Consider the following 22,867-nt stretch of genomic DNA (forward strand, 5'->3'; position numbering starts at 1 on the left):
TTTATCTGCGAAATAAGGAGTTTAGATGAGATAATTTTCTATATGACTTTATGAAGTACAATCAATGGGGATAATATAAGCTAAAATGTAATTTGAGGCAGCTTTCATATTTGTAATAGTGTATATTTCACTTCCTTTGACAGAAATTTGATCCAATAAAAACACCTGATATTTTTTTCCTTTTTATTTCATTTTCCACACTTAACTCAAAATGGCTGTTTTAAAAAAAATCCTTTGGAGTTGTGTAGCCATCCTTTATAACCACTAGAGGTCAGGCTCTTCATAAACAGTTAATGCCCTCTAAAAGTTATCTGTGCACACAACATTTTTACTCTAGAATTGTTGCATTTCATTAGATTGCTCTGTGTTTCCATCCCCAGTCAAATGTGTTCTGTGGTGTATATATCTATTTCAGTTACAGTGACTCCATCTTTCAGAACCTGACTGGCATTCTGATGTCTTGCGCAGTTGGAGTAGGTGATCGGTGGTGTGTAGTTCCCAGTATGAGCACTGTGGTAGCTTAAGGTTGTTTCCCCCATAGTGTCATCTTATAATTCACGTTTTTAAAAATTGAAATGCAAGAATATCTGTCTTTTGTATCTCTTCTATAAATAAGGGTATAGTTCAGTCTTTAACTTTCTTAAATTTTTCCTTAGATTATTTCTAAATGGTGTTTTTTTTAAAGATCTTTCTATAGTAAATTATTAAAGTTGAATAATAGTTTTGGGCTAAGGCAGAGATATAAGTGGGTCAAATAACAATAAATGAATGAATCACAGGAGACTATATATGAGGCCAATCCAAAATTTCCTCTTTTAATTGTTGTAAGAGCTGGAATAACTTGGTATGGAAGAGATAAATAGATAATACATAACTCATATTCCTTTTGGGGCCCAGTTTTGAATGATTATTTGTTTTTTTTTAATTATATTTCACTGATTTTGCTATTACAGTTGTCCCAATTTGGGGCAACTGTCCCAGTTGCCCCTTTACCCCCTTCCACCCTGCTCCCCCACTGGCTCAGGTAGTCCCCACACCGTTGTCCATGCCCACAGGTCATACATATGTTCTTTGACTACACTGTTCTCTATGCTGTACTTTACATCCCCATAACTGTTCTGTAACCACCAATTTGTACTTCTTAATCTCGTCTTCTTTTTCGCCCATACACCAGACACCCTCCCTTCTGGCTACCATCAAAACATTCTCTGTATCTATGATTCTGCATCTGTTCTCCTTGTTTATTTTGTGTTTTTAGATTCAGTTGTTGATAGATATGTATTATTTTTTCCATGGAACCTTAAAAATTGTTCATAGACTCTTGTGCTCACATAATATAATTATTAATAGAGAATATTTTGGCATTTGGAAAGCATTTTAGAAAAAAGTTACTTTAAAAAACAAGTTTCCTTCAATGCTTAAAAATTTTTTATATACCAAAATATTCTGCAAATACTCTTTTATTTTGTTTGAGTGTATAGAATTTGGCTATACTATCCAGGATAATGACAAGTCTCATTTATTAGTTAAATTGGTTTTTACAGAAATGTTTTGTGACAGTAATCTATTGCATGCAAAGAGATAACCTTCTTAGATTAAATGTGGCTTTCACTTTCTTTGAAAACATTGTAATTGCCCCCTGCCCATACCCCACCTCCTGCTTTGGGGGGCTTTATTTTTGGCTCTAGGATGGAAGGCTGGCCACTTTACTGCATGGGTGTTCTGTAGCCACAGATAGGCCTCCTGCTGTCCTCCCTTGCCCTGCTGTCTGCAGGACTGCATTGTTCTACACTCTCCCCAGCAAGGGTTCCAATTTCTGTATGTCTTTGCCAGCACTTATTTTCTATTTTTCTGATTATAGCCATTCTAGTTGGTGTGAAGTAATTATGTTCACTTTTTTAAAAATTTACCTCTGAGATCATTACAAAGTAAGCATTTTACTTTGTAACGTAGATGTAGTCTGTTAGAGCAGTATTGCACTTCTTTTTTTTCTTTTTTAACATATTTTATTGATTATGCTATTACAGTTGTCCCATTTTCCCCCCTTCACTCCCCTCTACCCTGTACACCCTCTCCCACCCACATCCCCCTCTTTAGTCATGTCCATGTGTCATACTTATAAGTTCTTTAGCTTCTACATTTCCCATACTATTCTTACCCTCCCCCTATCTATTTTCAACCTACAATCTATGCTACTTATTCTCTGTACCTTTTCCCCCTCTCTCCTCCTCCCACTCCCCTGTTGCTAACCCTCCATGTGGTCTCCATTTCTGTGGTTCTGTTCCTGTTCTAGTTGCTTAGTTTCTTTTGGTTTTGCTTTAGGTCGTTAATAATTGTGAGTTTGCTGTCCTTTTACTATACATGTTTTTTCTTTATCTTCTTTTCTTAGATAAGTCCCTTTAACATTTCATACAATAAGGGCTTGGTGATGATGAACTCCTTCAACTTGACCTTATCTGAGAAGCACTTTATCTGCCCTTCCATTCTAAATGAAAGCTTTGCTGGATAGAGCAATCTGGGATATAGGTCCTTGTCTTTCATGACTTGGCATACTTCTTTCCAGCCCCTTCTTGCCTGTAAGGTCTCTTTGGAGAAATCAGCTGACAGTCTGATGGGAACTCCTTTGTAGGTGACTGTCCCCTTATCTCTTCTTGCTTCTAAGATTCTCTCCTTCATTTTTACCTTGGCTAATGTAATTATGATGTGCCTTGGTGTGTTTCTTCTTGGGTCCAACTTCTTTGGGGCTCTCTGAGCTTCCTGGATTTCCTGGAAGTCTATTTCCTTTGCCAGAATGGGGAAGTTCTCCTTTATTATTTGTTCAAATACATGTTCAAACTGTTGCTTTTCCTCTTCCCCTTCTGGTACCCCTATAATTCAGATGTTGGAACGTTTAAAGATGTCCTGGAGGTTCCTAAGCTTCTCCTCGTTTTTTTGAATTCTTATTTCTTCATTCTTTCCTGTTTGATTGTTTTTTTTCTTCCTTCTGGTCCACTCTATTGTTTTGAGTCCCAGTTTCCTTCCCATCACTATTGGTTCTCCGTGCATCTTCCTTCATCTCTTTTATGGTAACCTGCATTTTTTCATGTAATTTGTGCCCAAAATCAACCAATTCTGTGAGCTTCCTGATCACCAGTGTTTTGAACTGTGCATCTGATAGATTGGCTATCTCTTAGTCGCTCAAAAGGATAAGTCCTGGGGCATTGATCTGTTTTTCTGTTTGAGACATGTCTCTCTCTCTCTCTCTCTGTTTTTTTTGGCCTGGTCGCTCCTGTTACAGTGAGAGGCAGAGCCTTAGGTGTTCACCAGGGCTGGGCACCCCAGTCACTAGATTGTGATGTTGTATGTGGGGGCAGGGGCAGGAGGGAACAATGGCAGTAGCTCCGTTCTCCTGGGACCTCAGTCCCTTCCCTGGGATCCTGGGTTGCTCGCTCTGCCCTGGTCCACAATCACCGTCTCACTGGGTCCGCCAGCTGCCACTTGCATACTCAGGGTCCACCCGCTGTGATCTTGCGTGCCCCAGATGCCTTACACGCTCCCGGTTGCCTTATGTTCTCCCTGTTCTCTGCACGCCGTGACCCGCACCCGGCTGCTTCTCTCTGCCCCTCCTACCGGTCTGGATGAACGGGTCTACTTCAACTTCTTGGCTGTCCAACTTCCATTCAGATAAATTCTCTGTCAGTTCTGGGTGTTATTCTGCCTCTAAATTGTTGTTGTTCTAATCTTGGTTGTGTGTGGAGGTATGTTTCATCCACCTATGCCTCCATCTTGCCGGAAGTCTCAGTATTACACTTCTTTGATAACACTTTAATGATGAAGATAATTTTAGGCCGTTTTTAATTCCTAGCAGATAAACAAATAATTATTCAGTGGTTTCTACCACAAATATTATGTCTTTTAGAGGGCATGACAGTGAGTGAATATGAGCTCTTTCCCTCAAGGAACTAAAAGTGTGTGAGGTATAAGACGTGTAGATAAGCCCCCCAAAAGAAGCAGCATAATATGCATGCCTAAAAGATGTACAGAGTGTAGGAGGTGCTCACTGTAGGGAGAGGAGAACCATAGCTAGTTCACGCACAAAGAGGGCAGCACTATTGGAGATAGGCCTCCAAGGATGAGTGGGATTTTTCAATAGTATGAAACCAGAGTGATTTTCAAGAGGTTACAGAAGGGGCGTCTGACCCAGATATGTGGGTGATAGGGTTTATAGAGGATTTCTAGGAAATGGTTAATTCAAAAAATTGGGCTTAAGGATCCATAAATTTTTAAAAAACTCAAAACAAGAATAAAAATATTTCAGAAACTCACTTGTTTATATTTTCCCAGCTTCTAAAAAAGGTAAAATAATTTTAGTATGGCAGGGATGTTACATTAATAATAGCATGAATTCTTGAAATGGTGTTCTATAATCTTTAATGGAAACATGTTTGGATTATTTTGATTAAATAAAGTGCCATGGCTCTTTATTTTCCATACATATATTTTTTGTCATATACCTCCTCAGTGTTACACTAAAATATTTTGAAGCTACATTAAGGAAACAGGATCATTTTTATTAGTGTAACATATTTACATAATTATCTCATATCCTGAGGAAAACTCTCAGAGACAGGGCAACAAATACTGTTCTATGGAAGGTGAATTCGAGGTCCTGAGTGATGACAGTACTGGAGCATTGTACACCGAGTACTGACATGGTTGCTTCCCTCTAGGTGGCTCTCTGGGTCCGTGTAGACGCAAACTACTGAGAAGTGTGTGCTGTTCCTGTCTTTGTTTTGCCTCTGTGCTCTATGGGGCTATAAAGTTCATTTCAAGTAATTAAACTAAGAAGCCCATAAATATATCACATCAGCTACTCAATACACATTTGAAAAAGGAAATAACAAAGCACATTAGAACAAATGTTTATTTATTACATGCTTGTAAACCGGGGAAAAAAGAGAAGAGAGAGGCAAGTGAACCTGTAATTACATTGGATTGACTGGGTCTAGTAAGTAAATAAGGTTTATTAGATTTCTATAATGCACTTCATTTTGTAGAATCTAGTCATATGTGCTCATTGTAAGATAGTTTCTTGGACACAGGATTAGTAATTTGTCCCTATTTTTAATGTTCTATAGAAAATGTGGTTCTGAAAGAGGAGTAAAAATAGTTACTTCTATGCTGTGAGGATAGTGCTGTGGTTACTAGAAGAAAAGACTTTTAGGGTTTACCAGTATGTATACTTGTCAGTCCTCTCTTTTTCTCCCTCACCTTTTCACACTCTGATCCATAATAATATGGATCCATGGTAAAGCAGTGCATGTGTTGTGCCACTGTATCAGAAGGATTCAGGACGATCTGGGTGTTTTTATTTTTAACATGCTTTCTTCCCTTGACATCCATAGAAGAGTCCCTGGTTTTTCCCCTTCCTTTCCTAATATTCCTTTTTGTTCTGGGTACTTCTTAAATATTGGTGTCTTTATTTTGTGTGTGTGTGTGTTTCAGTTTTGCATAATAGTCTTTAATATTTTTCTTAAAAAGTGAAAAGATAAATGCAGGGCATTTTCAGTGTGTTGACTGCATTATATAACCTGAAAGATTATTGAAACAGACTGTGTGGCTATAGAGAAAACAATGGTAAAGAAAATGCAAAGGAAGGAAAGTTTTCATAAATTACACAAAGTATCAGCCTGATAACTTGCTTTCCAGTGTTTCTCAGAAGATAGAATGCAAACCAGAATGCTGTTTTATTTAGATTGGTTGTAAGACCAGACAAAAGAAATCTGACACTTCAGAATACATATCACAAAATCAAATATGAAAGAAAACTTGGAAATTAAATTTAAATATCTAGATATATAGAAAGTCCCTATGTTTTGACATGTATAACAGGTTTTATGTTAGTGTAGTTGGTTATTTTTTCTAAGCTGCTTCATTACTATATAGACTAACTAACCATTCCAATGGTTCTGTAAGGGAAGAAGTTAGGAACTACAGTTTGCAACAGTTGTAAACAATTCTCTGCTAGGCCCTAATATTATCTAGTAACTCATATCTTTGGAATTAAAAATAGGTTTAAATGCTTAATTTAAAATAATTTTTAAAAGCTGGGCAGTGGGATGTTGCCTGACCTATAAAAATGCCAGTAAGTAAAGAAGTGACTGAATATACACTGCAGGTATAATGAACTTAAGTGGTCTAAGACTTAAGGACAAAGCCCTCATTCACTTAGAACATTCGCTCCAGAATTTTGGAGGCTGTATCCAGTTCTCTGAGTTTAAAGCCTGGGGCATGTTACTGCCCAGTTACCTCAATATATGGCAACTGGTAGAAGTGAGTATTTATATCAGAAATCTTAGAATTATCTCTATATAATATTAAATTTTACAAATTTATTTTCAGTCCTCTTATTCCTCCCATTTTTGTTCCTTCCAGGAACCTGGACACTCTTCTTTGGTGATCTTGGGAATCTTTTCAACATACTTATTTATCAGGAGAAAGAAATTTTGCTTTGAGCATTAAAATGCATACATGGCTCTGTCAGATTTATTAAATGGCTCTTGAAGTATTTGATTCTTGGTTGAATGTAGAAGTTACCCACATTGGTTGGAGGGGAGTTACTATCTTCAGAAGTCATTTTAGAAATCACTCTTCTTGAGAAGTTCTCTTTGAGATTTATCCAGGTTTTCGAGAAACGGTTCAAAAAATTTTATTTAAGGACCTAGGCTGGTATTTTTATAATCTCTGATTCTGTGTTTGATATTGGATTCAGCGTTGTTCTCCTCTTTTTCCTCTTCATTAATGGAATTGGCATCTAATTCATGGCAGATGGAGCTTATGGTTGGAACAGTAAACAGATCAAACTGATCCACTTTCTGTGAACCAGTAGGCACTGAAATTCGGCCTGTTTTAGGGTGAACACTGAAAGGGCGCCTCAGCAAATGACTGATTCCTTTGCTAACTTCCATGTCCAGCCATGGAAAACAGTGCTGCAGTATGACCTCCCACTCAAGCCTGGGTCCACACTTGTCATTTTTGATGTCATTTTAGATATCTGGCTGAATTCTTCAAATGCTCCCAACACTGAAGTGAACTGTGATGCTTTTGGAAGCTTTTTGAGGGTCATCATGAATTGTTTCAGGAACAAGAATTATTGCAGCTTTCTTTATGTCCAAGAATATCTTGATCAACCAAGGCATATTTTTGAAAGTACTAATGGATTATGCTTATAGATTTTTCTGACAAAGGGGTGAATTTTTTCACTTAGGGAACTTCCTTTTTAATGTCTTGACCACCCTTTAAATAGGCATATAATAAATATTCTAATTTGCATTATTATTTTCTCTTTCAAATTTGTACTGACTGTTATATGTATTGATATGATTCATAGTTTATGCATCTTAATAACGTTATTTAGCTTCTATGTCTTTGTGTGTTTTTCAGTGTTCTTCTTGTGATTTGTTTCTAGTTTCATAGCATTGTGGTCAGAGAAGATGCTTGATATGATTTCAGTCTTCTTAAATTTATTGAAACTTTTTTGTGTCCTAACATGTGTCTATCCTAGAAAAGGTTCCATGTGTACTTGAAAAGTATATATATGCTGCTGCTTTGGGGTGAAATGCTCTAAAGATATCAGATAAATCCATTTGATCTAGTGTGTCATTTAAGGCTACTGTCTCCTAGTTGATTTTATGTCTGGAAGACAGAATTAAAGTCAAAGGGGTGTTAAAATCTCCCCTACTATGACTGTATTTCTATCAATCTCTCCTTTTATGTCCATCAAGATTTGCTTTACATATTTTGGGGCTCCTAGACTGTACTGTGGATGACAATTTTCTGATTTATTGCAGACCCAAGAGTGAACTCCTCGTCTTCCAGAATATACCCAGAGACAACACTTAAATCTATAGTCCTCTTTCAAAGCTCAGTTGATGATGCATATGGCCCTTGCCATGTGGGTCCAGCACTTAGAATATATGTCTGCAGAACTACGACATCTTCTCATATCATCGTAGTCTCTCATGTCAGTGCCAGACACCAGTTGTTTTTTTCTTGAGCCTGGAAAGCTCCCAGCTATACTGTATTATGTTGATTGGATCTGTGGGAATATGCCATGCATATATCAACCTTGCATGTATTCATTTTCTGCATCTCCTTTCCAGATCACCCTGGTTGTTGAAATATTGGTAGTGAATGTAAATATCATCTGTCAATGTGAATGAAAATTACTGGTGTTGAAAGTAATTATCACTCTACAATACTTGTATTGAGCATAGGGAAGGAGCCTCCGGTAATAAAGCTTATGCAGCTCGGTAGCTCAGCAGGGTCAAACGCCTCCATGGTGCATGGAACATTGCACTCAGATCTGGAAGGATCACCTCAAGAGTTGGCAGGAACTGCACAAAAACCTCTACTTTGTGGTTTTCATGGAGAGGTTCATTTATGTCAGAGTTGTACATTTATGTGCCAATGGTTTCCAAGTCCATGTCTCTAGCCTACTCCTCTCTTGAGCTGCAAACCAAGTCTTCACCTGCTTTCTGTGGCAGGCCTAGCATAGGTATTTAATAAACATTTGTAGAACATACGACTGTTTAGAATCCAACCCAGCATCTCTTTCCCTCCTTGAACCAGCCTGTCCTCTCTATTCTCTTTTTGAAATGGCAACACAGTGTCCAAACTTGACTGTCTTTGACTCATTCTGTTTTACACTTGATATTTACTCCATAATTACCACTTTCTATCCATGTTTTGGAAAAGGACTTTGTTGCACTACCCCCATCCACCAAACCTGCTTTGATTGCATTTCAGTTGGGCTTCTAATTTAGAACTAATCACAGTGCAGTGTAATTGCAAGTTCATGTTTTTGTTTCTTCCTCTCTGTCCCCCAAGTTTATAGGCATATAATAAATATTTGTTCTAAACTGCTTTATTATTTTTTCTCAAGTTTGTATTAAGTAGCTGATGTTACATGTATTGATGCACTTCATAGTTTATGCATGTTAATAATATGTTATTTAGCTTCCATGTCTTTGTATGTTTTTCAGTGTTCTTCTTGTGATTTGTTTCTAGTTTCATAGCATTGTGGTCATAGAAGATGCTTGATATGATTTCAGTCGTAAATTTATTGAGACTTTTTTGTGTCCTAACATGTTGTCTGTCCTCGGAAATGTTCCACTTGAAAAGTATGTATATTCTGCTGCTTTGGGGTGAAATGCTCTAAGAATATCAATTAAATCCATTTGATCTAGTGTACTGTTGGGTATCAAACTTATTTTCACCAGGGGCCACATCAGCCTTGCGGTTGCCTTCAAAGGGCCAAATGTAATTTTAGGACTGTATAAATGTAACTACTCCTTAACAGTTAAATAAGAGCTCTGCACTGCCACCAGGTAGAAACAAGGTGCTGGGCTGGATAAAATAAGGTGGAGGGCTGGATTCAGCCAGCCGGCCTTGTTTTTGCTGCTTGTGGTTTAAGGCCACTGTCTCCTAGTTGATTTTTCTGTCTGGAAGATCTAGCCATTGAGGTCAAGGGGGTGTTAAAATTCCCCCCTAGTATGACTGCCTGTCTATTGATCTCTCCCTTTTTGTCCATCAAGATTTGCTTTACATATTGAGGTGCTCCTATGTTGAGTATGTAAATGTTTACTAGGATTATATCCTCTTGTTGGATTTTTCTCTTTACCATTATGTAGTATTCTTTGTTTCTTACTATAGCCTTGGTTTTGATGTGTTTTGTTGGATATGAGGATTGCTACCCCAGCTTTTTTTCCCTTTCCATTTGCATGAAATATCTTTTTCTATCTCTTTACTTTTAGTTTGTGTATATCTTTGATTTGAGGTGGGGCTCTTATAGACAGCATATATATGGGTCTTGTTTTCTTATCCATTCAGCTACCCTATGTCTTTTGGTTAGAGCATTGAAGCCATTTACATTTAAGGTGATTATTGAAAGATATGTATTTAGTGCCATTTTATTGTTAGATTATTTTACTCTGCTTCTTCTTCTCCTTCTTTCTTTTTCCTTCTAGCAAGCCCTTTAACATTGGTTGCAGCACTGGTTTGGTGTTAACAGCTTTTTCTTGTCTGGGAAGCTCCTTATTTCCCCTTTGATTCTAAATGGTAGCCTTGCTGGGTAAAGTAGCCTTGGTTGTAGGTCCTTGCTTTTCACCACCTTGAATATTTTGTGCCACTCCCTTCTGGCCTGAAAGGTCTCTGTTAAGAAATTCGATGACAGTCTAGTTGGTACCTCCTTGTATGTAACTACCTGTTTTTTTCTCTTGCAGCTTTTAGGCTTCTCTTTTTGTCTTTAAGCCTTGCCATTTTAATTGTGATTGTATCTTCCTGTAGGCCTCTTTGGGTCCAACTTATTTAGGACTCTCTCAGCTTCCTGAACTTGTGTGTCTTTTTCCTTCACCAGATTAGGGAAGTTTTTAGTCATTATTTTTTCCAAGTAGGTTCTCAGTCCCTCACTGACTCTCTTCTCCTTCTGATATTCCCATGATGTGTATGTTGGTACACTTCAGGTTTCTTAAGTGTACCAATCAAAGGTTTCTTAAGGTCGTCTCATTTTTTAAAAATTCTTTTTTTTCTTTTTGCTGCTCAGCTTGGGTGTTTTTTTCCACCTTATTGTCCAAATCACTGATCAGTCCTCTTCTTCATCTACTGTTTATTCCTTCCAGTGTATTATTTATTTTAGATACTACATTTTTATTTCTGACTGATCCTTTTTAATGGTTTCTGTGTTTTTTCATGCTGTTGAATATCCTATAATCATTACTCTAACTCTCTATCTGATAAATTGCTTGCCTCCATTTCATCTGGTTTGTCTTCTGGAGAATTCTTATTATTTCATTTCGGGTCTGTTTTTGTCTTTTCATTTTGGCTGCTTTCTTCTTTGTATTTGTTTCTATTTATAAGGTAGATCTGCAAAGACTCTGGTTTAGACCTATGTCTGATGCTGCCTGTGACTGGCCCCGGATAACCTGTTTGAAGCTATAAGCAATCCACAGTTCGTGGCTCCTGCTGGGCCTGTTTGTGTGCAGAAAGAACTAGGTTGCTCACCAAGTCTAGCTTTTACTGGAACTGGGCCTGTGGGAGTGTCAGCTGAAGTCTCAGATCTGCTTCTGCCTGCAGGTTATCTGTTAGGTTTTATCAGTGAACATCTTCCAGCTACACTCCTGACTGGCAGGTCCTAAGCACCACAGGGTGGGACAAGAATGATTCTTGTGGGCAGCACTATTGCTTCCCCTCACGCTAAGGACACTTGGAGAGGAGTGCTCTGTCTGAGAAGGATGGCTCCTGCAGTGTGGGGAATGACTCAGCACAGGGATCCTGGTGACTGTTCCTTCAGTTCTCTCCCCAGAGCCACCAGCACCAAACTCTGCTCATGTGTCTCCAGTCTACTCTCCTCTCCCTCTGCTGGAGCCCAGGGTAGGTGGCTGCAAACAGAGTTTTGTGCATTGGCCCTTGAAGAGGCTCTCTGCATCTCCAGCTGTCTCTCGCTGGTGGATAGAAACCTTGCTGCTTTTCAAAGCCAGAATTTATTTGGTTCTTTTCCCAGTTCTGGTACTGCAGGCTAGGGAGGCCAGCTTGGGGCTTAGATGCCACACTTCTCAGGGTGAACCACCCTGGCCACTGAAATATCCCTCCCATGGCCAGGGTGCCTGTGGAAGCCCAGCCAACCCTCTTACACCTCCTCTACATTTTCTACTAGTTATGTTGTGTTGATGTGGCTTCTTCTTTATTCCCATGGTTATAAGGCTTCTTTCCAGCTAGTGTTCAGTTGGTTATTCAGGAGGATTTTTCTTTCTTTCTTTTTTTTTTGTCCTTCAAAATATACTTTATTTTTTCTTTTTTCTTTTTAAATTTTTATTTTAATTGTTGTTCAAGTACAGTTTTCTTTTACTCCCATCCCAGCTGCCCCCCCCCGCAACTCTCCCCACCTCCCTCCCATTTCCACTCCCCCTTAGCTTTTGTCCATGTGTCTTTTATACCTATTCCTGTAAACCTTTCCCCTTTTCCCCTGAAATTCCCTTCCCTCTCCCCTCTGGTCACTGGATGATTTTTCTATAATTTTGTTTAATTCCAGTTTGGTTCTGGGAGGAGGTTTGTGAAGCTTCCACCTACTCTTCCGCCATCTTGGATCCCTCTTCAGATTTGGGTTTAAGCATCCTAAAACATATGCTAATGGAGCATTTTTGAACTCTGCTAATGAAAATAAATCCCAAGATTTGTGTGATGAATAAGTATAGACAGATAATTCACAGAAGTGTTTTTTTAACAATTTTTTTGAAGATTTTATTTATTTTATTTTTAGAGAGGGAAGGGAGGGAAAAAGAGAGAGAGAGAGAAACATCAATGTGCGGTTGCTGGAGATCATGGCCTGCAACCCAGGCATGTACCCTGACTGGGAATTGAACCTGCGACACTTTGATTCACAGCCCGCGCTCAATCCACTGAGCTATGCCAGCCAGGGAGAAGTGGTTTTTTTAATCCTCTAAAACCTGAGGGGGCTAGATTGGGAGTAAAAGGGAGAAAACTGTACTTGAACAATGATTAAAATAAAATTAAAAAAAAAAAAGAAAACACGGGGTAAGCTCCTTGACATTGGTCTTTGTGATTTAAAAATAAATAAATAAATAAATAAATAAATAAATAAATAAATAAATAAAACCTGGCCATACACAAAAGATTAAATGGTTTACAGAGTGGATAGCAGAAATATCTTTAAGTCATAAATAGTTCTTGGTACATCAAATGATAAAATGATGTCATATGTGATTATAATATGGTCAGTCGTATATATGTAGCCAATACAGAAATAGGGAAGGCTTTATTTTCTTTGATTTGTCGAGGGAGTCATTAATGTTTTAAAATCAGAATGTCTCTTGTTATGTTAAACCATTTTCTTTTAATGCTGTAATATCTTAGTTAGAAATAGCAGAAAACAAAGCTTTTTCCTTTTCTTTTTTAAGAAGTTTTTATTTATTTTAGATAGAGGAAGGGGGAGAAAGAAAAAGACATCAATTTGTTGATCTACTTATTTATGCATTCAATGGTTGCTTCTTGTACGTGTCTTACCTGAGGATTGAACCCATAACCTTGGCGATTGGGACAATGCTCTAACCACCTGAGCTTGCCAGCCAGCGTCACAGCTTTTTCATTTGGTCAGGTTCTTCAGATTATTTTGTTTTCACATAGGATAATCATCTTTTCTGCACTAGAGATTAAAAGGAGAATCCTGTGTTAAGAAGATACTTAAATACAATATTATGTGCCAGTGTGGTGGCTGATGTTCTGGATCTTCAGTATCATGCCTAGAATCTACTTTTTTCTGAGTAATGCTGAGATGGACTGAAGAGCTGTTGAAAATGAATGTGTAGATGAACACTTATCTTCTCCCGCTTTTTTGTGCCTCTGTAGGTACATGGACTATATCGCACGACGGGTGCTAGTTTTGAGAAGGCCCAACAAGAGTTCGCAACAGGCGTGATGTCCAACAAAACTGTCCAGACCGCAGCTGCAAACGCAGCTTCCACTGCAGCAACTAGTGCAGCTCAGAATGCTTTCAAGGGTAACCAAATTTAGAGAATCTTCAAACAATACACTGTTACCTTTTGATGGTACTTTTTTCTCCAGTTACTGTATTCTATAAATATTTTTATGTTTAAAACACACAATACACACAGCATGTATATCTCTTATTCACTTGTGCATGGGTGAAAACCAGAAAAACATCCTCGTCTTATTATTTACCTAACAGTTTCTTAAGATTTTAGTGCCCCTTGCAGAAAAACATATTACCTGCTAAATATTCTCCATATTTTTTGGAGGATGAAGGTTCAGCAAATTATTTCAGTGGTGAGACACTGAAATTAACATGGTAGTTATTATTAAAAATGCATTTAGTACTAGCTGCAGTCATTCTTTCAAGAATCTTATTCTTAAGGGTTGCACATTGGAGCAGTAAGTTGTTGCTTCATTTCTCTTTCCTTATTTATATTGAAAAAAATAGACCGGATTTTTTAATTGGCTTGCTTTTTAGCAGTTTCAGTCACCAGTGAAGAGCCTATGTGCATTCGTAGTAGATAATGTAAATTTTATCTTTTTCTTTTCTTTTTTTAGAGTAGTTGATACTTTGATATCAATCTCGGATCTTGCATGGGCACCACATTTCTTAAAAGAATTAGTATTTTGGGTTCTGCACTGCTTATGGTTGTAGGATTGGGAAGTTGTAGAATTATAGAAATGATTTTCTATAATAATTTCTTTTAAATAAAAGTTTATTGGGGTGTAATGAGAATATAAAATGCAGTGTATTACCCAAAAGAAAAGGTAGAAAATTGATGGAATAGAATGTAATGATGAGAATTCCTTTTTTAAAAAAAATTTTCAGTATTCATATCATAGTAAAATATTACTGTATGGAAACTTTAGTATATTCTTGTGGCTACCCTTTTTAATTGAACTGAGATTGTATTTGGCAGCTCTTTTTGGGGGTGTGTGTGTAATTTTTAACAGAGGTGTTAAAGTCTAGCCTAACTCCTTGTCCATAAAGAACATACAGTATTTAAGGGATTTTTTTAGCCTCTCCTATCTAGTGGCATTAAAAATAAAAAGACCCTCGCATACACATACTTGAATCCCTAATGCATCCCGGTCTTTCAATTTTTGAGACTAACTATATTAAAAAAGTTTAGTAGTAGAAAAAATAAAACATTTAACTTGCACCAAGCAAGAAAATACACAGTTGAATGCATTAATTATGAATGTAATCACTTTAAAATTGTTATTGTGCAGCACAGGGGTTCATTCTCAGAGTATGCTTTTGGGTTGAAAGTTTGAATCATGTTTAATACTGATTAAGAGACCCAAGACATTTGTAAAGTAGTGATACTGTGTTTTTGAAGTCATTAGCTAATTTAAGATTACAGAATAATAGGCAGTGATTTATTCAATTTGATTTTAAGTAAGAATCATTTATTGGATTATATTATTTGAGACTGCACATCCTTTTTTAAAACAAAGATCGGATGGACACAAATGGTTAAATCCCTTTTTCTCCCCTCCCTAACTCTGGGCCAGAATGGTGTGTTCTCACTGTTTATGAAGAGGCTTTGCGTGGCAGTGCTGCTGGGTGACTCAGATCCATCCAGGTGGTGTTTACATTGGATTTAGTTAGGACTTGACTGAAGTAATATACTTGGAATATATTTCTTTTATTTTGATGAAAATAGGGCTCAGAGTATGACTTTAAAGCTGTTTATGAGTATTTCTCATCAGCCATAATCTCCACCTACTTTCTCAACCAAATAAGCCAGTTCAAGAATTACAGTTCAGAATCTGTAATCTTATTGAAAATATTTCATCTGTGTGCTTTAATTAAGTGTGGATTTTACAGACATTCAAAACATTAACCACAAAATACAGCAAGAACACTATGTCCATTATTAATTTATATCTCAAATCCATTTTCATTTTCCTTTACAGTACAACTAAAAGATGTAGCGTAGAGACTTTTGGAAAACGCTGAGATACTGTTCTTCAGCATCAGAAGTGTCTGTACCTGTTCTGTAGAAACCCCATTGTTAAATAGCAGAGAGTGATTACAAGCAACAGTAGCTTTTTTGTGTGGACGGTGAACACGTTGTTATAAATTCAGTTGTTTGGATTAATAAAAGCTTATAAGAGAATTGTTTTTTAAAAACATAAATGTGCATTAAAATGATGGCAATGCTCACAGTTTGATAACGTGTAGGGGGTTTAAATTCTTATATTTTCTATTCCCTTAACAATAATTAGTAAACAGTCATGTTTTGACTCAGCAAAAGATAGGCATTTGTTGAAGTGTTTTATATTTATTATCAACATTACCCAGTATCAGAATCATGAAATGGTCTTCACAGGGTAAGCAAGCACCCAGGTCATTTTTTAGTTTGCAATATTGAGTTGTGGCTGTTTTACTTAAAACTGAAGTTTGAACACTGGAAAATCATGGCTCAGTGACGTGTGATTTGAGACTTGGATTATTTATCTAGGGATGTGTGTGTGTCTTGTCAGGGAGCAGTACTGCGCTGCCATCATGGTGACTGTCACGGGTCGGCACAAATGCCCTCCATCTGTCCCTCTACTGTTGCATGTTTTCGGTGGTTTGGAAGTTTTGTATATTTATTGTATTAACACAGAGTGTTATAAAATAAAATGCTGTTTAGTGGATATTTGTTTGTATAATTTTAAATACTTTATTAGCATGTCAGAGGCAGAAATTGTGCTGATGGTTTAATGTATATAGAAATTCCACATTTGAATTTTACAAAATAAGCTGTATAATTCTATCATGTGCTAAAGAAAATAAACATATAAAAGATTAGGTAAAACTCTCAGCAATATAAAATGACAGTGTTTCTGTTGCATTAGACCTTTGTAGGTAGTGAAACATGAGCTTCACTCATATTAAATATTTTGACCACTTTAAGGTCAAAATACACAGACTGTCTAGAAACTCAAAGTGAAAAAATGTGTTTTGTGGCTGAGATTTTTCCCAGTGGGTTCAAACATATGCCTCTGCACCAGTGTTGCGTTGATTCAAGGGAGCCCGTGTTCTGTTCCTGACCTCGTTACCTATTGCTGTTTTATGTGCTGATGGTAGTACCTGTGTGCTTTTTTACTTGGTTATTTAAAGAGGATGTTAAAATGTAATATAAAATTATGTTAATGGTGAATCTTATTTTGAGAAATATGTGTTCAGTTAAAATAGGAACAGCATTTTCAATTTTCTGGGTGTCAGCTAAAAAAACGAGTTTGGATTGTCATTGGATATGTATCTCCCTCATGTGGAGATGATGTATGGTTTGCATTTTAGAGAGAATTTGTTAAATTTTTTAGTTTCTATAAATTGTTTGTAGTCGCATAATGCCTTTACAGTTATTGCAATATCTTTTTCTGAAAACACTAACATTATTAGCATTTAATTTTATCCTTATTGGTAAAATCTGTGTTTAGGCTGTTAATGTACAGAACTTGTTATCATTCTACATACATTTTCCCATTGGAATTACCATGACTGTCAAATGTCATTTCACTGTATCTCCTTCCGTTTTTTCCTTAAGGAATGAGTTTAGAGGAATTTGTTGATTCCATGTGATTAAGACCTTTAGGGGTGAAATAAAAGTGGTTAATGTAAAAATAATTGAAGATGGTTAAAAATAAAAAATACCTTATTTGATAGATTTTGAAGTACCATGGTATACATTTATTTAGAGTAGAATAATATGTTTTAAAACATTAGAGTTGTATTAAGTGCTTATTGAACTAACAATTGTATCTCAATGGGTAAATTGAGTAAATCTCAATGGGGAACATGAAGTATTTCCATTAGAGAATTAAGGTACATTTTACAAAAACAGCATGCTTTTTGTATTGATTGATATTTTAAACATTATTTTATGGTTTTATCACAGAGCTAGAAAGAAATCTGTAGAAATTTTCTAAGCCAGGCATTGCCACTATTTTGTCCTAGGTACAGATATCTTTAATTTAAAGATTCTAGGAAAATAGGGAAAGATTCTTCTCTAGAGGATTCCTTCCATAATATTTACAATGTAACTTTCTGGGTTTAGGACAAAACTTACAACATGTAAAATTTTCTTTAGCACTCTTCATGTTTCAAATGGCAAGGGATATATATGGGAGCCATCATGTAGCAGTGAACTGAGTGCTAAATTTTATGTTTATCCAAATCTTTGATTTGTTTTTTAGCTCGTATCTTTGTGGGCTTGGCATGGCTGATGATGGTGTAGCTAAAAACATCTTTCCACTAAAACCCATTTTATCTTTTCTCTAATAGAGAGGAGAAAAGATAAGCCTCTTCCACCTAGTAATGTTTCATATACTTGTATAAGATTACTCTATTATCTTCTTTACATTTAAACAGTTCTCATTTGTAGAATAATAATATGCAAATTTTATTTTTTTAAACACTTAGATATAACCCCAGAATTCTCCAGAGCTTTTAAAATATTCTGTGGGCCCGGGATTCTCAAGATAAATCGTGGTTGAGGTAGTTGTTACTGTTGGCAATTTTTATAATTCTTCAGGTGTTTTGGGGCTAGGAAGAAAAGACACCAAATCTCACTGTCTTTTATCTGGTGGCCACAGTGGGTTTTGCAGGGATGTAACCACTTCAATAAAAACTGAGTTCACTGTGCAGACCCCTTTCTCAAAGGATTTTTTTCTAGTAGGAAAGTAATATATACCTGTTGAACAATTGAGGAGTATAGAAATTTATAAATGAGAAAATAAAAATAATATGTAATTTGTCATTTAGGGATATCGCTGCTAATGTTTTACTGGATTTTTTTTCCAATCTTTTTCTCTGTGTACATATGTTATAGAGTTAAGGGATATAAACAATGTGGATTTTTTAAATCTTATTTTCCTTAGTATTATATCATAATCACCTGATAGTTTAACTTTTAAAATTAACTTCTAATTCATAAAATTAACACACATCAGTCTAAATTGTAGGAAATAGTTGTAAGCAAAAGATGATAAAGTTGTTTATAATTTTACACCCATAAATAACTTGTTAATATTTGGTGTATATCTTTATTAATTTTTTAGGAACACAACTTTTTTCCCCTAAAATTAAAAAAAAAAAGATTTCCCTCTATATTCTTGTAATAGATTATTTTAGGGACATTTACCCAGCTCTCACAAGCCCATTTCTTTTGGGGCCCCTGAAGACCACACTGGTGCAGGATGTCACATCCTGCCATGGTGGACTCGTGCTTGGCTCATTAATTTTTTTCCTTGCTAGCTCTGTCCAGAGCTCTATTGTTCCAGAATATGGGGTAGCCATGTTCTACCATGAGGAAGGAGTCTCCAGAAAGCTGAAGAGTGAAGCCGATATGCAAGGACATGTGGGGTGATGGAAGGACTTAGAAAAGATACTAATAGCTTTCCCTTTCCTGTATGGGGCCTGGCTGCTCACCCATGCTTCGTCCCATTATCCCAGTAATGTTCTTACTCTGTTTTCTCCCCGAGCTACCTTGAGTTGGTTTCCTGTTTCTTTCAGCTGGAGAATTTTAACAGGCACAAAGGTTTGTAATCTTTTAAAATTATGATGTAATATATGTTGGAATTTTTTTCATATTGCTGAATGTATTTCTATAACATTTAATAACTGTGTAACTACCTTTATTTGGGTGTACCATAAATTATTTTTTGAAGTCCTGTTATTCCTTCAGGCTTTGCTTTTTAACGTATAATTTATCAAGGAATACACTGTTGCTAAATTTGGGGACCCAGGCTTTTTTTTTCCCTTAAGACAAATTGCTGGGTCAAAGCATAAGTGCACTTTTTAAGACCTTTGATGTGCATTGCCAAATTGCTCTCCAGAAAATTCTATCAATTTATGCCTCCATAAGCAGTGTACTTGAGGGCCTCTTTACCTCTGCCAACCTTGGATGCCCCTTTTCTAAGAAGTCTTTGCCACCAGTAGGCTTTGACAAATAATCAGAAGGTTTGTTTTTCTGAGCATTGTGGCTTTCCATAAATGTGCTCATCCAGCACTACTTTTTTTTGTTTGTTTGCTTTGCCTTGCTTTGGTCTTGCTAACCAGGAGTGAACATGTGTCCTGCATCCACAGGGAAATCATCTACTTCCTGAAAGCATGAAGCTAAAGAAGACTCTAGAACAGGATGGAAAAAGAAACGGCGGCATTAGGTAGCCAATCCATTGAGCCTCTCTAGGTAAAATTAGATTGGTTTTAACAACAGGTTATGTTATTTTTCACAATTTTTTAAAACAACTCTTAATTTTTGAGACCAATTCTAAATGATACTCCAGGCAGACATAAGATTTTCTTCTAATAACTTTGACTTAATGAGGACTTACTGTATATCAGAGACTATGCCAAATGCTTTACTTACTGCACTTTACTCCTCGCACCAGACCTGTGATGTAATATCCATTATCGGCCCCATTTTGATAGAGGAGTAGGAATTATCCCAGTCACCATTCAGTGAGAGAAAAGTGTCATGGAGCGGCACAGTCAGTCTCTCCAGGGAGAGGCAGCTAGACCCGAATGTCTCCGTGAGGCTGCTTCTGCCACATGGTGCCACCTCTCTCTGATTCTGTGTCTTTCCACCCTTCCACATTTCTAGTAATTCATATCCATCTTTTAGGGACATTGAATCCTAGGGGAAAAATCAGCCAACCAACAGAATTACAGCATGTATTTTTGATGTCGCCCGACCAAGGCCTAGCTCCACACTGGGGGTGAGTACCTGCTGCCTGCTCTTCACCAGTTTCAGTTACTCAGCGGTCTTCCGCTTTTATTTGTGTGTTTGGAGAAACTTCAGTTAAAGACAAGTTCGTTCTTACTTGTTAGTTTAACCATGAAGAAAATATGCCTCTTATATAATAGCTGCCTCTCTTAGATGAGAGATTATTTATAACAAGAAATAATAAAAACTGTCAAACTGCTACTTGTTTTGCCACTGTCATACACCCAGTGGACTTTTAGTGTCTGTCTTCAGGATTGAGTAAATTGAGACACATGGTGTCATCTTAAAGTATGAAAAATTACCAGGTTTTTCTCTGAGAGGAAGAAGGAGCAGTGTTTTCATCAGTTGTCATCTGAAGGTGTCACCTTTTTGGAATTGTACTTGGAAGTTATTTTAACAGTTTACTACACAAAGATGTTGGCTTCCCCAGGGGTTTGTAGTATGGGCCTCCTTCTCACCCTCTGCATTCTATCTAGAAGGAAATCACAGCTGTTTGAGAATGTAGACTTTGGTGTCAAACCTGTATTTGAGCCTTGGCTTTTTAACCTCGGGCAAATTACTTAATTTCAGTTAGTTTACTTAGTGACGGTTAACTTATCTATAAAATGAGGATAATAGTCTCTACTTATAGGGCTTTGATGAATAAATGAATTAGATGAAGTGCTTGGCGTGGTACTCGCACACAGAATGTGCACAATAATTAAAACCTCTTATTGTCTGCCCATGCATGTTGATGACTCTCAGATCTCTGTCTCCAGCCTGGTCTTCCCTCCACTGTATGTTTCTAGGTGCACACAGGACTTCTCCATTGTCAGCCCAAGCTGAACCTTCCCACCTTTACTGTCTTTTCTCTTGGATTCCTGATCTGTGCCCAAACAAAATACCTGGGAGACATTCTGGACTCTTTCTTTTTGTTCCCTTACCCCTTCTAATCATTTCCCAAACTGTCCATTCTTTCTCCCTAACTTTTGTCTAATTGATCTCACTGTCTTTGCTACAGCTGCCTTAACTCAGGCTTTCTTGAGAATAGATTATAGTGGTTTCCCCCAAACATAGGCATTTGGTGCACTGCTTGCCTGCAGGTGTTATATTTTTGAGGCTATTTGACTATAAAAAGCTAAGGAGCTGCTAATATTTATGGTATTCATTGACTTTTCTTTTCCCATGTGGTTTTGTTACTTCCTTTTATTGATGCTTTTATCTACATCCTGTGTACCTAAGCAAAGTAAGAGCAGTTCACATCTTAAAGACTTGCAGAACTCTCAGGGTGTGGAGATAGTGGTAAGGAGAACAGGAGGATGGCCTCAGCCACATGACTAAGTAGTTGACAGGGGTGATGGAACAGACAGTTACTGGTCCTTGCTGCTTTGAAGAGTAGGCTAAAAGTTTTCTTTGATGCCCTTATTTACTGTTGGAGTTGAAAGAGGTACTTGAATTGTTGGAAATCTACTGAAATAATCCACTTACAGGAAATGTCAAGCATAGTCAGGACCGTTCTTAAGTAGTTTTATGTTAAGCGAGGATTTTAAGGAGGGCTAAGAAGTCGAATGCAGTGTGTTCTGGGAAGATCGTCATGGAAAGCTCATCCAGTGACACTGAGGATGAAGTGGTTCCCCAGCTCTGCCAAAATCTAAAGCCAGGGTCCTTTCTTTTGTGGATCAGCTCTTTGGAAAGATGTAGTAAGAGATGCAAAAACAACCGAAAATTTCCAATTTTGCTCGGATTATTTAGATCGTAATTGCTTGGAAAATTTTTTTTCTTGAGTGATTTGGATAATTTTGTCAGTTTAATTTTGGTGTCTTTTAGAAACCTGGAAGTTGTCAGTCATGTGTAGAAACCAAAGCATAAATGTAGTTTCAGCTGTCAGAGGCCCTAGTTCAGGAAAAGAAATAACCATTTTCTTTATTCTATTGGATAAATGCTTCATGAGATATTATGGAGAATTGAGTAGGAGTTTACGAGAAGGGCTTCTGTGTCATCTTTGGGAATTCTGTGTCTCGATGGGGTTTGTTGCAGTCAGACTACCTTTAGGAAATGTGGATGTAGAACTGCTCCATGTTGGGCTTTTAATTTTGGTGTTTTTGTTTGGAGTAGGAGAATGTGACCTATAATAAGACTTTTTTCTTTATTTTTATACATATTTCCTTAAAAAAAAAAGCCATTTTAATGCTTTGAAGCACTTTCATAGTTCTTAATTTTACTTTATTTTCTAAATACATTTTTTCACATGGCCATTTGTCACCCCATCCCCTCTTCTACCTCCATCCCCAGCCCCCAAATCACCAGTGTTGTCTGTTGTCATGACTTGATTTTACTTTAAAATTAAGATACTTCTGTTGACAGGGTTTTTTCTTTTTATATTTAACTACACTGACTCCTCCAAGGAAGAAATTGCATGCCCTGCCTTGAAGTTAAAGCTAACCTAAGGTACGGATGTACATGTTATCAATGAATGGAATAGTTAAAATACCTGAGTATCTTTTTCCCTATCATCAATATTACATAAGTTGGTGTTTAATATAAAATTTGACTGATAGCCGTTTTCCTGATCAAATTTTACATATCATATTTAAATATACTTAGATTTGAAAGAATCAGAA

The 22,867-nt window shown here is 36.9% G+C and overlaps 1 protein-coding gene and 1 pseudogene across 1 annotated transcript in view; one reads left to right on the top strand and one right to left on the bottom strand.

Moving 5' to 3' along the window:
- SCAMP1 (secretory carrier membrane protein 1) overlaps positions 1–15,679 on the top strand; it is a 93,905-nt gene extending 78,226 nt beyond the window's left edge. Inside the window, exon 9 of the mRNA XM_028511464.2 lies at positions 13,402–15,679. Coding sequence (XP_028367265.1) covers positions 13,402–13,566 — 165 coding nt within the window. The 3' untranslated portion in view covers positions 13,567–15,679. The remainder of the gene's footprint in view (positions 1–13,401) is intronic.
- LOC118499290 lies at positions 6,050–8,319 on the bottom strand (annotated as a pseudogene).
- Positions 15,680–22,867: the final 7,188 nt, after the last annotated feature.

This window comes from Phyllostomus discolor, chromosome 3, assembly GCF_004126475.2.
Source record: "Phyllostomus discolor isolate MPI-MPIP mPhyDis1 chromosome 3, mPhyDis1.pri.v3, whole genome shotgun sequence".
Lineage (NCBI taxonomy): Eukaryota > Metazoa > Chordata > Mammalia > Chiroptera > Phyllostomidae > Phyllostomus > Phyllostomus discolor.